General features: G+C 42.3%; 2 protein-coding genes across 2 annotated transcripts; one reads left to right on the top strand and one right to left on the bottom strand.

Moving 5' to 3' along the window:
- Nucleotides 1–1,126: 1,126 nt before the first annotated feature.
- pjvk (pejvakin) lies at nt 1,127–5,648 on the bottom strand (the record flags this gene model as incomplete). Its single annotated transcript, XM_079581819.1, has 6 exons — nt 1,127–1,428; nt 2,231–2,374; nt 3,329–3,446; nt 3,581–3,722; nt 5,166–5,361; nt 5,438–5,648. 6 exons carry the CDS (start codon nt 5,646–5,648, stop codon nt 1,127–1,129), a joined length of 1,113 nt encoding a protein of 370 aa, XP_079437945.1.
- A 2,495-nt stretch (nt 5,649–8,143) lies between these two features.
- LOC306982015 (kielin/chordin-like protein) lies at nt 8,144–16,825 on the top strand (the record flags this gene model as incomplete). The annotated part of the gene is made up of 8 exons (XM_079581758.1): nt 8,144–8,312; nt 15,089–15,304; nt 15,380–15,607; nt 15,724–15,740; nt 15,816–15,848; nt 15,928–16,004; nt 16,600–16,653; nt 16,729–16,825. Exons 1-8 carry the CDS (start codon nt 8,219–8,221, stop codon nt 16,823–16,825), a joined length of 816 nt encoding a protein of 271 aa, XP_079437884.1. The 5' UTR covers nt 8,144–8,218.
- Between the last annotated feature and the right edge of the window lie 16 nt (nt 16,826–16,841).

The following is a 16,841-nucleotide window of genomic DNA, read 5'->3' as shown; positions in this document are numbered from 1 at the left end:
TCAACAGTCAATCATGCGGTTAGCAAGTGCACGAGCCGATGTGGTCAGACAGTAAAGACATGAAGAGGTCTCTGTCCGTGACCTTTACATGGTGCAAAACGAATATTACATGACCTGACAAAAATTAAAGCAATTTGTTTGGAAAATGTTGATGTTAAGAAGAAAAAAAGGGACCGCACATTAAAACATTTTGAACATCCGGTCGGGAGACTGAGACGGCAGGCAGTGATGAGCTGTTCACATTTTGTTTGTAGAAAATGGTATTAATAACATCTTCCATTGTTCTAAAAGTAGTTTACTACATTTAAAAGTAAGATTGTCCCTTTGGCTATGAATGTTTGTGGTTGTTTCAAGTTTACGTGTTTGCGCACTGATAAAAGGCTAACATCTTGCTAGCATTAGCTTTAGCTTTAGCCACTATCTTTCTGTGAATAACCATTACCTTTCTTCATGTGGTCAGTCAATGAAGCGGATGTATTTCTCTAAGTTAATTAGGGCTGCAACTAACGATTATTTTGTAATCGATTTATCTATCGATTATTTTTACGATTAATCAATTAATCGCTTGGCTGTGAATGGTGTAGGAAAATGTTATTTTTTCCTTTTTTTTAAATATCACATTATAGTTTAAGTTCGCTGTTTGAGGATGTGTTGATGGAGTAAACTACAGGGAAATGTTTTTTGAAGGCTCTATTAATGAAATTTACAATGTACAAAACATGACAGACCCTAAATATAAAATCAAAGTAGGTTTTCATCAAAAATACTACATTTTTTATGTCATTTTTGCTCCATTTTAGTCTGTGTGAACCAGAAAGCGATTAATCGATTACCAAAATAGTTGTCGACTATTTCAATAATCGATTAGTCGTCGATTAATCGATAAGTCGTTTCAGCCCTAAAATTAATTACATTGAAGTTTTACATTAACATTCAAATTCCACACTTTTCAGAACAAAAGTTAAAATTCCTCATTCCCTCGCAAATCCATAAACCCCAGTAAGTATCTTTCCTTTTTACTTTATTCCACAAATGCACAAAAATGAAGTAAAAGAAAGTCTCTGTAAACATGTATAGTTTGCTCTGTATCATTTTTCGCCTCAGAGTCTAATATACGGTGTTGTTTTCACCTCAGCATCTTGTGCCAGAGGTCAAAGCAGTGGACCACATGCAGGCGGACATACTTATGCCCTCCGTGGGAGCACTCCAGGCAGCCGTACACCGTCTCCCTCCTCTGGGGGCCCATGCCGCACTGAGCGCAGGGGCCTTTGGGGATGTTGTGCTTCAGCAGGTTCACTCGGGTGTGGCTGCTCTCCCGCAGGTAAGCCGTGGAGATGTCCGTCATGCTGGCCGCCTTCTCGTAGTAGTCTGGAACCATGTCCATGTCGTAGGTGTCAGAGTAGGTCAGCTCCTCGAAGGTCCTCTCCTCTGGAAGGAAAGTGTGGCGTGAAAAGACCTTTTGGAGCTGTTATAATATGTACTAATGCTGTCCACTCACAGGGCTCCACACTCACACTTTGGGTTGGTTCCATTGGGAAAGATTTTCGTTTTGGTACAGGACATTATTATTTACCACTTAAGAAATGCGTCCTATTATACTTAAGGGCCTGAGAGATTTTCCGATTTAGAAGTGCAATATTTTTGCACTGACACTGACATTTAGATTTAGATCTGTCAAAGAGTGGATATTAAGCTTTTGCAGTACAGTATTTGATTATAATGTGAAACACATCTTTATCACTATTAAGACTCACACTATTTCAGCTCCTTTAGCTCCCCTTTGTTGTGCAGCTTTTTCAATAAAGAGATAACAAAAAAAGGGAAAAATAGACCGTACTTCCTGTGTGTCTATAGTGAAGCCATGGCAAGTGTTTTTACTTTGAAAGGATTAAGTTCAACAAAAGATGGAGAGGCGAGGAAAGCATTTCCTTTATACGTAGGACCTCAGGAGGTGCTTTCTTTGAACTGCTGCCACTATTCTAAGAAAAGCCATTACGGGAAGATCCAAAGATCACTCAAAGATACAACTGTAGGTCTGTTTTTCATGAGATGACAACATTGTAACATGGTAAAAAGCTCTAAAAAGTCAATGTGGCATAATATCTCTCTTGATATTGATGTAGATGATGAGTTTTTTTTCTTTTACCTTATAGACTTGTACATCCCTACACTGAACAGGCCTGTGTTGCTTTGAAAGAGTTGGTGAAGGCTCTGGTGAAGAGCTGCGCACCTGCTCTGAAGGGGTTTCCGTAGATGATGCCGGACAGGAAGCGCCTCAGTCGGCCGAAGGAGAAGCGCCCGATGAATCCTCCGAGCTGCTCTCTGATCTGCTCCCGCTCGAAGCCGCCCTGGGAGCCCAGCGCCACACAGATGTCTGAACACACACACTGAAGCTCTATTATTTCATTCTAACTTTTGTTGACAATAAGTAAAAAGGCAAAACAAGGATATGCTTCGACCAGGGAATATGATTTAGGTTAAAAAAAATAAGCTATGTAGTTAATTATCCAAGCATACCATAGGCAATCAGTCTCAAACCACAGTGAAACTTAAAGGTCTCTGTCTGCTGTGTTTAAGAAGCACTCCTATGATTACAAATTGAGCATGAGACAATCTCACCATTGCAGTTTGAACGCTTGTCTGCAGACAGGCCCTGGGGCCACAATCTCCCCTCAATCACACCAAGGTGCACTTTTATCAGAAGACACCAAACACAACATTTACTACAGGCACGCTCTGTAATTACAACGCAGATGAGTGTATTCAGCTCCGGGCTGTCTCTGGGGTTTATTGGACATGTGCAGACAGTGGTGTGGAGGAGTAGTAGTAGTAGCAGCAGTAAAAGTAGTAGTAGTAGTAAGGTTTGTTGCTGCATAGTAGTTTGGATCACACTCTTAAAGGATTGTAGGCTTTTTCCCAGTCAAAAAGTGAAGTTACCTAAGTACTGTTCTAAAGTTTTTGATCATTGATTAATCATTGACCAGGGTTTGGGGTGCAATTTTCATGTTTTTGATGATGCAACTGCTTATTTTAACCCCCAGTTCAGCTTTACTCAAATCTACGAGGTTGCAGCCTAGGCCAGTGCCTCATTTGAAAGCTAAGACCTACAGACCTACAAGAATCTTTTGTATTTGGATAAAACCAGACTGCAGAAAATGTGCTTGGTTCGTCCCTATTCCACAGAGCCCCAATGAGTTTGATCTGTTAGTGGAGATAAACGTGCATGTTTGATACCCTGAATATACTGATGTGGACGGACACTGACTATTTTCTTTTTTTCTCTCTCACTTGGATATTCTCCTGGGCTAGGATCGTAAAGAGCACTCACCCAGGCGTCCATCCAGCCTGACGAAGAGCTCACAGACGCTGAAGGCGATGGTGGTGTGTGCAGGGATCACTATGGCTTTATCTCGACCTTTGGGGTTCCGGCCATCGTCGATCTGGAACTGCAGCACCACATGAAATAAGTTTGTTGTGCCACACTCATAAAATCATCATATAGAATATAAAAAGTGTATTGTACTAAAGGCGAACGATTGGGACTGCTCCCTCTCCCCAGCCACACTCTGCTTTTCCTTACCCTCATGGTGGTGCCCCGGACCCCTGCGTGGACCGTCAGAGAGCACTGTCGGGTGGTCCGGATGCTCTCCGCCACCACACACAGGACACTCCGTCCGCTGTCCCGGGACTGTCGCACCAGGCAATGATCCAGGTCCACTTTCCTACAAACAAATAATAATGTTTACGCTTCTCTCACCGTCCACTCCAGGGACACAGAGGTTCCACCAGACGTCCGAGGACACATAATAATAATAATGCATAAGTCTTATATAGCGCTTTTCAGGGGACACAAAGACGCTTTACAGATGAGACGAACAAACAAAGATGGCAGAGCTATTGTTGGTTGTAGGTGAGCTGAAACATGTGTGTTTTGAGCAGTTTTTAAGATTTATGATTAGGACTGGGCATCGTTCTTATTTTTTTCCATACCGATACCTGAACGATAATAAGAAATATTTCTCATCTAGAACCAGAAAACAGAACAATAATGTGTGGAAGATCTGCACATTTACAATATTGGGTTCATCTCCAATGAAAAAGGAATACAGGGGGAAAAAATTAGGAATAAATTGGAAAAATGGGGGAGGAAGAGGTAAAATATTAGTAATAAAAATGTAGAAATTGGGAAAATAAGAACAAAATTGTGTTATATATAAATAAATAAAGGTAATAAATTGAGGAAAAAATAAAATAAAAATTGGGGGAAAAATGGGAAAATGGGGGGGAAATAGGGAACATATTAGTAATAAAAAAAATTGGGAAAACGAGGGAAAAATGTGCAAAAATAAATTACTAAAAATTGTCAAATGGGGCAAGCATTGGGCAAAAAAACCTGGAAATTCAAATGGGTCGAAAATTGGGGGAGAAATGGGTTTATTTGAACTGAAGCAACCAAGTCACTTCCTTTAATTCTGTCCCTGGACCAACAGCATCAAAACTTGGCTCCAAAGAGAGAATTGTTTTGGTTCCTGCTTATGATACTTTCATCGATACCAATAGAATCGAAACTTTTTCTCCAATACAGGACTGATCTCGTTTAACGATACCCAGCCCTACACGTGACGCTCCGCCCACTGTCCCAGAATTATACAGTGGGTAGCAAGACTGATCATTCATTTATGATACAGGAAAAGCCTCTGCTCATATTCGCCCTGTCATCAAAGGGCAGGGGTCAGACGTCTGGAAAAACTCAGGTGCAATTCATTTCATCTTTGACAAACTTGAAACATTACATTTCAAACTTAGGATGTGAGTCTAAATCTCTCCTTTTTTTAATGACCCAGAAATGATTTTGGTATATACATTCACGTCTTTGATGATTCATCTTATGGCGGGACGTCCTTTCACCTGACCAACATCAGGCACATCATTTTGAATGTCATAAACGCAAACTATTCATCCAAAACCATAAGCTAATCTTTCCATGAATAAATGATGCCATTATGGGTTGTGCATGTCTCAATCACCTGAGTGCTTCTAACAGTGATGGTGTGAATACGAGAGGGCCACACAGCAGCTGCTCACTAACGATGACTTCTAGTAGTCTGAAGTAATAGTAGTAGTAGTAGTTGTAGTGGTACAGGCCTTAGTAGTGGCAGCCGTACCTGGAGTTGAGCTCTCGCAGCAAGGTGGGCACGTCCAGCTCGTGCTTGGTGACGATCCCGAAGGAGGCTTTGACGGCCACAGAGTCGGAGCCGCTGATGTTGAAGCCCACGTCGTTGATCACGTGGTTGCCTAGGCGACCGTTCAGCGCCACATCCGACTTGTCCTCGTAGTTCAGCAGCTGGTACGAGGACACTCCTGGCAGGGCAAAGGAGAGAAAGTGTCAAACAAAAACCTGTGAAAGTCGAATCCCTAAATCACTCTCCTTCCCGACCTGCGGTGATCTCCTTCTCCCCCACCAGGATGTCTTTGAGGGAGAACGGCGTGGAGGAGAACTTGTACTTCTTGAAGACGCGGCGCCTCCTCTTGCGGTTGACCAGGCTGAGCGGCTGGTAGCGGTCGGCCTCGCTCAGGCTGGGCACCGGGATCAGCTTCCCCGTGTCCCCGACCTGCTTCACGAAGTTCTTGGTGGCCGAGGCGAACATTACGGACCGAACGTGAGAATGAGAACGGTAGAGTGTCCCAAATATCACACGGGGGGGGCAGAGTGGAGAGTGTGAGTGTTCTTTCCAGCCAGTGAAGGGTTGAATTATTAAAAGGTGAAAGGGGATAGGCTTTTCAGGGCAGAGGAGGGTTACCTGATGGGGCAGTGTTTTGCTCATCTTCCGTTCATGTGACTATAATGACCTGCTTTTGGTGTCAGCTTCCAAAGTTGTTTTATGAAACTTAAAAGGGATATAGATTATTTTTCACCTCCTGTCACAGCTTCATATCATGTGTTCATTTCATTTTGTGTTAACTGATGATTCTTTTCTTGTTCCTTCCAGCTTGACTGCATCGATGAATTGTTGTGACCAATGTCTACCAGAACTCTGTGTGGTCAGCAATGGTCAGTATTTATTTATATTTTTTTATCTTTTGGGAAATGTGATGTTCTATTTTACACCCATGTTCTCCATAAGCGTGGGCATCCTGGTTTTACTTCTGGTACAGCTTCGGAAGCCACCGTTTTGCAGCGATTTTGCAAAGATCTACTCCCGGTGTGTTTAAGAGGTGCATCATGATAAAAAAAAAGTGTATATATTGGCAAAAAAGGTTTCTTTTAGACACATGCACGTGATGCATTTTCTTGGGTTGTCAGCTGTTTTTTATTGCAATTACATTATTTTTGTTTATTTGTTTATTTGGTTGGGACAGTGCATGTTAAAGGGACCACACGGAGTTTAAAAATGTTAATATTAAGTATTTTCCTCCCCTTACATGTTCCAGTCATGTCTTAATGTGTAGAATGAGCTCAGACCTGTTCACCACAACTGCCTCTAAAATCCTGCACTGTCACTCAAAAAGTTTTTACTTTGGGTCCGAATACCGTCATGCACAAGTTTAATATAGAAGCTGCAGTTACACGTATGACCTGAGGTGGCAGTAGTGAGTGTAAAATGACGAACTTGCATCTAGCCCCTTTAATGAACACACATGGGACTCATGCATGTTATAATGTTGCAGAGCAGGATTGTAGCCTATGGCTAATTTTCATTTGTAGCTCTCTGAAACACACTGGCCTATTGTACATGTTTTTAGTGGTATGTGAAACCAGAGTACCCGGAGGAAACCTGCGCAGACACGGGAGAACATGCAACTCCACACAGAAAGTCCCTGTCCAGGTGGCAATTTAACCTGGGACCACCTGGCTGTGAAACACAAGTGCTAACCGTGCCGTCCACCGCATCAGTCGATAATATCCTCCAGCTGATACATCGGTCACCCCGACTATTTAGTCTAGTGCACCACTTCCATTCATAGCAAGTGACACTGACCTTTCACCTCCCTCACTTCCTTTTTGGACTCCATATTGCTTTGCATCTCTCTAGATTACAGTAAACGCACTCTCGTTCTGAAACATGTTTGGAAAGTTAGCATGGGCATTAGTCCAAAGATGACAAAGCTTGTGTTATATTTATGTTCACAGTTGGCAGTGTGGTGAGGGACATGTCAGTAGTGGCCTGTATTATTTGTTGTTTAGCTTTTTGAAAGAGGGGGGCAGGAGGGAGGTGGGGTGTGCACCTAAGGGAGCTGGCAACGCGTGCACCTGGAAAAGGCATCAGAGAGGATGTAACATGCAGGTTGTAAAGCGCTCAGAGCAGCTAGCATGATGTAGGTCAGCAGATTCAGACAGGACAGAAAACCATGTTTGGGTTTAGCAGGAGAGGCTGGAACGCACCGCGGAAATGCAAACGAGTGAGGATTCTGGGAAGAAGAGGGTGAGAAAGGAATTGTCACTCATGTTTTGGGTGTTTTTTGTGATCACAAGCTTGCATAGTTAGCAGATCTCATCTTGCTTCATAGAAAGTCCCAAGTTCCCCCATTTGCCTGAACCTAAAACATGCAGCCCCTCAGTAGAATTGTACGATTAGAGATAAGTCTTAAAGTCTTCAAGGAGGAAAAGTTTGGGAACCAATGCTTTCAATAAACTGGTTGTAAGCCTAAGCACCATCTTCTCCCTGCGCCATCTCATGAGCCTCTATAGAACTCCAGAGTTACATGAATCTGCAAGTAGCAAATTCATTTTCCCTTCTTTTTGTTCATAACTCAAAGTGGCCAGAAGGAATGTAAGTTGAAGCTCTCATTCCTCCCGGGAGCCATTTTGGATTGCTAAAATTGGAATCCCCTCTTGATGTTTGCCTAATTCCTACCTCCAACATCTAACCTGGTCGTTAGCTAATTTGGGATCCCACCTTGAACCACTTTTACTTTTTTGCACACACATACAACAAGTGCGTATTCCAAGCTCCCTCGGCTTCATGTCTTTCCAAGCAGGTCTTTAATTAACATCATCCAAGAGCAGAGAGGAGAGGAGGCCGTCCTGGGTCTAAAACATGAAAAGGAAAAAAAAAAAAGGGCTGTAGGAGGAGTGAGGGAGAGGGAAGTGTGTGTGCGTCAGTTCGCAGGCAGCGCTGGGCTGAAGGCTGTTCCACTCAGGGAGACTGGGATTTTCGGGGTCTGGATGCACCATTTGGATAGGGTCTTCTGACTTGGATCTTGGTCAGGGGCAGACATGGGCCCCGGGGGACGCTGCAGGAGTACCCTGTGCCTGGCAGTCGCGCTGCTTCAGGTTATAGCAGTTATATGTCAAGAGGATGCCAAAACTGGTGAGTGATGGAGAATGTGCTTTTTACATTAAATAATGTGCACACGAATGTATCTGTGACCGGTGGTCCCCGACTGTCGTGCAGGTAAAACTACGGAGTTCAAAATACTGGCAGGGATGACTGGAGGCAGATCAACCACATATTAATAATAATGTAGATTATATGCAAAAACATTAGGTAACACTGTAGGTATGTTAAGAATATGCTAATTGCTAATGAAAGCTAATTGGTAGGCCCATTAGTATAATCTAAACAGGACATGCAACTTTTACCTTTGAATTAAGAACAATATGAGTCCAAGTACTGATCCTTGATGAACGCCCATTTTTATAGGTAAAATCTGAATGTGCATATTGCTAATCTTTTATAATCACTGACAGTACAAATATCTGCGGCAACATACGGTCGATTCAGATCTGTCAGTATGTCCAGTACTACATGTTTGGGCTGCGAGATTACAGGAAAACTATGGTCACGATTTCAGTAGAAGTTAAATCCTGATTATTATTATCAACTGAAAAAGTCTCTGTTTTTATGCTAAACAGTACAAAATATATTCTTCGAAAAATATATCAAGTATGTCCACTTTTGTAAACAAATGTAATGTCCTTTTGAACTGCTATTGAATCTGTGGGAAGGATTTAAGTGGGGCACATCATTTTCCTCAATACCGCTATTGTGTTAGGTGTAATAAACATTCTGCACAGTTCCACATGTATAAATTAAATTAGGTTGTGACTTTGAGGTCTAATACTAGAAGCTCTTGCGTATTATTGTAGATTTAGCATAGGAAAATGAAGCATATTTGTGTGTGTGAATTCTTATCAAGGGAGGTTAAAACCTTCTTAATTTGTCAAAGCTTGACCCCAGCTTGATTTTTGGTCAATATTAAAGAAATAAAGAAGTGAATGAATAAGAAAATATTGTTTTTGCTAATTAGCCCGGCAATGAACATAACCTGTATTTTACTTCAGCTCTGCCTGTTCCTCAAAAGTTGCCATTTACGTTTTTACCAGCGTTAGAGTGCTGCTCTGCTCTCATTATTTCCTGGACCACACTGACTCTGTGGTTAAGTTCACACCCAACACTCACCACATGTTATGATCTAATTATTTATACTTCTATTAAATCAACAGTAGCAATTGGAAAGCACCAAAAATCAAATTATCCAAAGTCTAAAAGGACCGGTCCCTATGGAGCGCGATGGGTTATATATATCTTGTCTCCCGGAGCGCAGTGTGCATGTGCATATGAGGCCAGGTTATTTCAGTAGCGAATGAGGGGTTAGCTGCGCCATAGTTATAATGATGTGGTGAGGAGGATGGGATGGACAAAAGCAGGCCAGTTATTATGGTCAGAGAACAGGCCACAGCAGACAGGACACACCCTGAGACTGCACAGGGCACTGAGAATGTCACCAGAGGCTTCGCTTGCATAGGAAATATTCAAGTGTAGCGTTTGTGGGATTATATGGTTCTCACCTAGTGGCACCTGGCATATTCCAAGATGCCAGGATTCATCAGGCTCACATTGTGACAGAGATGTTTACCCCATTGGGAGTCTTTGGGATGTGTTGGAGAAGGCTTGGCGCTATGGCCGCACTCTCCCATCATCAATACAAGATCTTGGTGAAAAATGAGTCTGATAGAGCTGTTCCACAAGATATGTAGCAGTTGTCTTTATCAATTGGGCCAGGAGTTAATGAGTTGGACCTGAGAAGTGCTTAGGATGAAACGCAGTCTTCCTACTTAAATCTACACCTCAGCCTTTTGCATTAAGTCACATTCAAGACATGCGTTCAACATGGAATACACGGTGCCAAAGTAAACATTGGTAACTGGTCCTGCAATCATACTAAATACAACGAGTATGAGTAAGTGCTACCGGTTAGCCGTTGTTTTTGGCACGGGGCTGAGAAATGTTGTTTTTAGTGTGAGAACAGCCTTTACCTGGTGGAGAACATGATTTTTGACCACTAGAAAACATTGAAAATCTATTTTTTTATGTTGGTCATGTTGTTGCTTTATTGTGCGAAGTCTTGGAAATGTTTAGAAAAAAAATCCTCGTCGTATTGGGCCCTTGAGCAAGGCACCTCAGCCGTTTTGCCTCCATTGCCTAGCCATACATACAGCGTCCAGGGGCGCCCGTGACGTCACACCGGCTCCTCGTCTCGCGGAGTGAATGGAGTAAAAGGACATAGCTGTGGGTGGGGCTCTCCGTGCAGAGCCACCACACGTTCACTTCCATCCAGCACAACCTATAATCCAGCCAGCGGTTTCCCTGAAATAACTCCGCTTTTGAACCGGGGCCCACGGAGCACGGGAGGGGCCCCACATAATCACCACTCAGCGCTCGCTCGCACTGGCACAGGCTGCAGCAGGTGGATGGGGCACGGCTCGCCATTTTAGACAGATTTGCCTTTTTGTGATCCAGATTTTTATTGCACATTAACTTGATTTTGACTTTCAAGATGTATTTGACAGGCTTTGATGTTTAGGCAGAGACTGACAGTAACTCAAGTGAAGTTACTATGAAAGAATATGTTGAATATGTGTTTTTACTAAGCTTCCCGTACTTTGAAAGAGAAAATCTCATTTGCTTTTTACTCGAAGCACTTGGGGGAAATGAGAGCAACAAAAACAGAGAGAAAGAAAACACTTTGCAGTTTCAAAATAAACAGTTTAGTGTGTTGTGACAGGAGCGCTCTATGGTTTAGACCGCAGCGCTGTTAAACTGTTTGTAGACTTTAGTTATAGCTGGTGCAGCGGTTAACGGGCTTTGTTACACTCTCAATCATGGGCTTTGTGTGTGGAGTTTGCCTGTTTCCGTCAGGAGCTCCCCCCACCACTAAAACATGTACAATAGGGATGAATTAAAGCGTGCTTGTGAGTGCAGGACAATGAATGGGAAATTGTGTCTCTGTCCCGACCAAATAACTATAAATAAGCTTACATTAGTTTTACATTTGATAATAAGAAAAATGTCCAAAATGTCAAGAGTAACTTTGGATTGATCGTGCTGTTGTGTTTGACAAAAGGATGAAGATTAGAAGATTAAAAGTTTTGGTTTTCACGTTTCCCATGAGTTTTATTTTGGGGTTCATTGTGCGTTGTGATTAGGTGTTGGTCCCCCTCTACTGGTCACAGTGAGAAGTGCAGGTACAAAGGGTGGATTGGCAGATCTTTAGAGCCTCTTTTGATCTTTGATGAAAAAATGAGACGTTAAAGTGTTTTATTGATATGAGTGATAGATATTATTCTCCATCTGAGCCAGAATGAAAGCACTGACTAAAGGTTTGGTCAAATTTGCCGGGGAAGGGCCCTTCAAATCACTTGTATTCCCGAATGGCTCTGTATCTGATTTTTCTTTTTTTTTTTTTTTTTTACAGATAATGAAAGCACAAGTAAATTAATTTGTCAGTTGTTTCCAAACTCACTTCTGACTTTTTACAACTTGCAGGGTCACTGTCACAGAAATGTCGAAAACAAACTCGCCTGCAAGTCCATGAAATGAATACAAGTGCTTTATAAGTAGACACACCGTTTTTTCTTTCTACAGATTTCAAGGTTGACAGTTTACTGAAAGAGGATGAAACAAATTATGTTCCATGTATATAAAAAAACATCAGGGTCTTTCATTGTAATTGTACACATTTTTATATTAAAAATGAATTAAAGACTAAATTTTGATCATTGAGGTAATAATAATTCAATCCGCAAACAACTGAGCATGTCAATTTCATCAACGTGTGAGTCAATGCACTAATGTTTCAAGTGAAAGTTACAATTTTTGGTTAAAACGTTAAACAGCTCATGTTTTAAAAGCTTAAATCTTAACAGTAGAAACAATAAAATGTTAAATGATAAAACCAGCGAAAACTCAATCCATTCATAATGTTAAAAAAATGTATTAATAAAGGTAAAATAATAAAGATTGATGAATGTAGTTTTGAGTAGAGTTCGGGTGTGGGAGCAGACAGATGTTGATGTGGGACTCTAATGTTCTTTTTGTTTTTTTATTAGATTTACGAGACATAAATTGCTCTTCAGTGTGAGAAACCTGACACATCTGGCTCCCTGTGGCCGGTGACCTCTTAAAAGCCACAAAAAAAGCGACAAAAGAAAAACAAAAATGTGACAAAGTGGCAGAAATGGGATGAAAAAGAACGTGAAAAAAGTGACGACAACAACGCAAGGAAAAAGATCTATTAACATCAGTTCTAGGTTCTTAGCTTTCAAATGAGGCCTATAGGCTGTGAGCGCCAAGAAACTCTTAGATCATGTAGATAAAATATACACATTCTTATTAGCATATTATATAATTTTTTAGTGCCATTATTTGTTCGGAATTTGATGATATTTGATGATATTTTGGGACCCAGACGGGGGTCGCGGCTCCAAAAGGTTGACACCCACCGCTTTAGGGTTTACTTTTGTCCCATTCAAAGCTCAAAAGAGGCTTAAGAAGCTGCATGTGAGTTGTTCTTTCTAAAAAAAAGTGCTCCTACAGGCTGGGACAGGTTCGCAGACGGGACAATTAGGGATTCGACACTGAAGCCGTACACACTGTGGATATAAGTGCAGGATCAGACATACCTGTTTATTACTCTCTGTCAAACATTATGATTTATGGTTTATGTGCATAATGTTGCAGAGGAGATATAACCCATAAGTCATGATTGTTTTAATGGGCCACACGACTTGTATTTTCAGCGGGCTCATATCTTGTTTTATGGACAATTAAAAAACAGGCAGCCATCTTTTTTTCTTCTTCCACAAACTACAAATCCAGAATGACCGTGGAGCGGAGTCTGGGTGGTTTGAGGATAAGACATAAACTCAACTACAAACTGACAGCACTTTTTTTTCAAACGCGGGCCACTCGGCTGCGACCGGCCGGCGTCTGATTGGCCGAGGGGCAGTCAGCTGACCTCTTGGCGGGGTTAAAGCAGTCCCGAAAAGAAGTTAACAGATGTGCGTTAGGGTTCCCCCCCGAGACGCGCCAAATATGTATCACTGTTTTCTGTCATAATATTAGTGGGAGATTTGAATATTTGTAGGCCATGAGAGGAAATGTGTTTAGAGTTTGTGTTTCAGAGTGATTCATGTCAAACGCAGCTGCCATTTATACCACGCTGTGAAGGTAGTATTGAATTAGAACAAGCTTTTTAATAGATTTTAAAGTGTGCTAAGACGCCCTACTTCAGAATGACTCTTACAGTTAGCAAATCGCAAACAACTCCTGTCTCCATTTGTGTGGATAGAACCTGCTAACCTTTAAGTGTACAATAATAAATCCTTTCCAGTCCCTCTGGGGGTAACACAAGTGCTAAAGGGGCTTGATGCAAGTTGGCCATTTTATACTCACTACTGCCTCCTCAGGTCTTAGGCGTAACTGCACCTTGTATATTAAGCTCATGCATGACGGCACTTCGGACCCGAATTAACACCTTTCTGAGTGACAGTGCAGGATTTTAGAGGCAGTTGTGGTGAACAGGTCTGAGCTCATTCTACACATTAGGACATTGATAAAACATGTAGGGGGAGGAAAATACATTGTTTTTAACGTTTTTAAACTCCGTATAGTCCCTTTAATGGGATGATTGGGGGTCTTTCATCTCCCCCTGGTGTCTCTGGCCAGAAAACCAGAATTACTGGGTAGGAGTCACCAATAAACACTAATGGAATTACAAATTAGAAGCTAACAGGCTAACGGGCCAAGCTAACTGTGGGCTAGCACCACTTCAACAGTATTTACAGCCAAGCTTGAGTGAAAAAAAAAAGATCTCCTTTGTGTAATTGGATGTACAATATCCCTCTGTCCCTTTGTCTTTTCTGTCAGTGTAGTGTTTACTCTCACGGACAATTAATGAGTAAAAATCTGCAACATGCTGTGAAACCTGCGGTGGTGCTTATGGCTAGTAGGGGCATGAGTTACTTACTACTGCTTTAAAGCAAAATCGACTTTTTCAAGCTTTACATCATGTTATTATGTCATTCCCTCATTAAAAACATGCCTGAAGTGTTGCCTTGGCACATTCACGTATTTTTTCAGTAATCTGTAAAAACTCTGATGGTGGCCATTTTAGGGATAGGTTTGCCTGAGTCCTCCTAGGAACGCCCCCACCTCCTGGAGACGCCTCCGAGCTTTCGTCACCAGCCGAGTAACCAACCACTGCTCCTCAGCAGAACCCCCTCCCCACTGATGCCACAGACAGCGTGTGGAGGGGGCGTGTCTAAAGGCTCAGAGGTTCTTAAAGAGACAGAGGCCTATTTCAAGACATTCACTACAGCCATTTTGAGAGAGACATTTTATACAAGGCAGTTATTCTAATTTACTGCATTTACAGACCAACAGAAGGTTTGCTCATCATTGTAGTGTGATATAGACTGGTGCTATGTGACTGAAAAAAGCATAATACCCCCTCTTAAATATCTCAAAACAAAACAAAAATGGTCCAACGTCGTCTCTCTGCAAATATGAGTCAAATGACTGTCTCATAAAGGAGTCCAAAAGTGGAAACAATCTTCAAAATGATGTACTCGTTGTTGGTCAGATGAAAGGACTTTCAGCCATAAGATGATGGTGGCAGGTTTGTTAAAAACATGATCAGGGAAAACCTTTGGAGATTTTCTGTTTGGACATTTCTTTCCAAAGCCGTTGTTTAGGCCCCTTAACCAATGTTAACCACTGAGCTGGATAACTACAAGACTGCAGTTCTTTGTCGAGATGTTCTTTGTTCATTTTCATCTGAGTGTCTTCCTCCTTTGTTGCAGACAGCTGTTTGGTCGACGGTGCGATTCGCTCCCACGACGAGGTGTGGCGGCCCTCCCCCTGCAACGTGTGCGTGTGCGAGCGCGGGACCGTCCTGTGCGAGGAGATCCGCTGCGAGGAGGTGGGCCCCTGTGAGCACACGATGACCCCACCGGGAGAGTGCTGTCCCGTGTGTGTCAACCAACCAGCAGAGGGCGCCACTGTGGAGGACAACGCAGGTGAGCAGCAGCGCCTTGGCCGTGGTATTTGAAAAAATGACCATAATATTACTACTAATACTTTACCAGTCACAGTTTCGGACGACTCGGCCTCAGGGAACTGCACAGTGGACGGGCTGGTGCACCCCCACAACGCCATCTGGAAGCCGGAGCCGTGCCGCGTGTGCGTGTGCGACGGCGGCGTGACTCTGTGCGAGGATGTCCAGTGCGAGGCCCTGGCCGGCTGTCCCGAGACGCTGACCCCGCCGGGAGAGTGCTGCCCCGTGTGCAAGACGAGCTACGCCAGCGCCAAAGCTCACATAAGTACGAGACCGACCAATTTTACAAACATTTTAAGGATAACGTGGATGAAAAGAAGTGGATGTGTTTAATAGAAAGGTATTTGTTTAAAATATTCTGTGTTTTCTGTTCTTTCCCAGCGGTCTTAGGCCTGAAGGTAAGAGCTGCATTCAAATGTTCTGAATTTATAATTTTCTAAACAGTTCTTTACAAGTACATTCTGTGTTTTCAGGGTCAAAAAGGTGAACCTGGGGATATCCCTTATGTACGTATTATCACCACTGTATTTACCCATGTACATTCTCTTTTATCACTGGGTTTTATTCATGTATTCTCATTTTTAGATTGTGGGCATTCCTGGACCATATGGACCAATGGTGAGGCTTCAGAATAACATTATCACACTCTTTGCAGTTCTATTGTGCCATTTACTCTATATTTTCCGTGCATTTACAGTAAATAAAATTACAAAGGCCCATATCAAGCCTGTTTATGTGTTTAGTATAGTTCATTGTCTTGCCCTCATTTGGACACCAGATGGCGCCAAAGATGTGCATCCAAAATGTGACGTTGAGCTGTGACCTGGAGCCAGATTATAACAGAAGAAAAAGAAAGAACATAAATTAACCAAGCACATCGAAACATGTTTTATTTGACAGATTTAAAGGTGCATTATGCAACTTTTTATGCAAGGTTTTCACTGCTGATGGAGCCTCTCATCAGAAAACTAAACAATTGCTCCTGGAGTGTTGTAGAGACCACTGTGATGGAAAGTAAACGCGTCGTATTAACCACCCAAACAAACTCTGGCTCAATTAAGAACAAATATCAACTTTGTACTAGTAGTCATTATAATTATTTTAATGTCATCTGCAGGAGCTCATATTAGTAACCGTTGTCAAACCTTTTTATTATCGATTCCAGTATTACCTAAAGGTTTTTATCGACAGCACTCAGCCCTAATCATAACACAACAGCTGTGGTCCTAAAGGTAAAATCTTTTGTGTGTCCTTCAGGGACCTCCGGGAGCACAAGGAAACACTGGACCAAGAGGATTTAAAGGCCGGAAGGTACAGTACGACCATGATGATAACTTTTCCCCATTTATTGATTGTATTAATGATGTGTTAACTCAAACTCTACAGGGATTCCAGGGGCCCCAAGGCTACGATGGGGAGCCCGGTATTCCAGGAAACCCAGGCCTGCCAGGACCTCCAGGCCAACAAGGCCCTCCAGGAGTGAGTTACTATTATAAAAA

Source organism: Gobius niger (genome assembly GCF_951799975.1).
Source record: "Gobius niger genome assembly, chromosome: 23".
Classification (NCBI taxonomy): Eukaryota; Metazoa; Chordata; class Actinopteri; order Gobiiformes; family Gobiidae; genus Gobius; species Gobius niger.
Note: the sequence above shows the minus strand (reverse complement) of the source record. Positions and strands in the feature narration are given on the sequence as shown.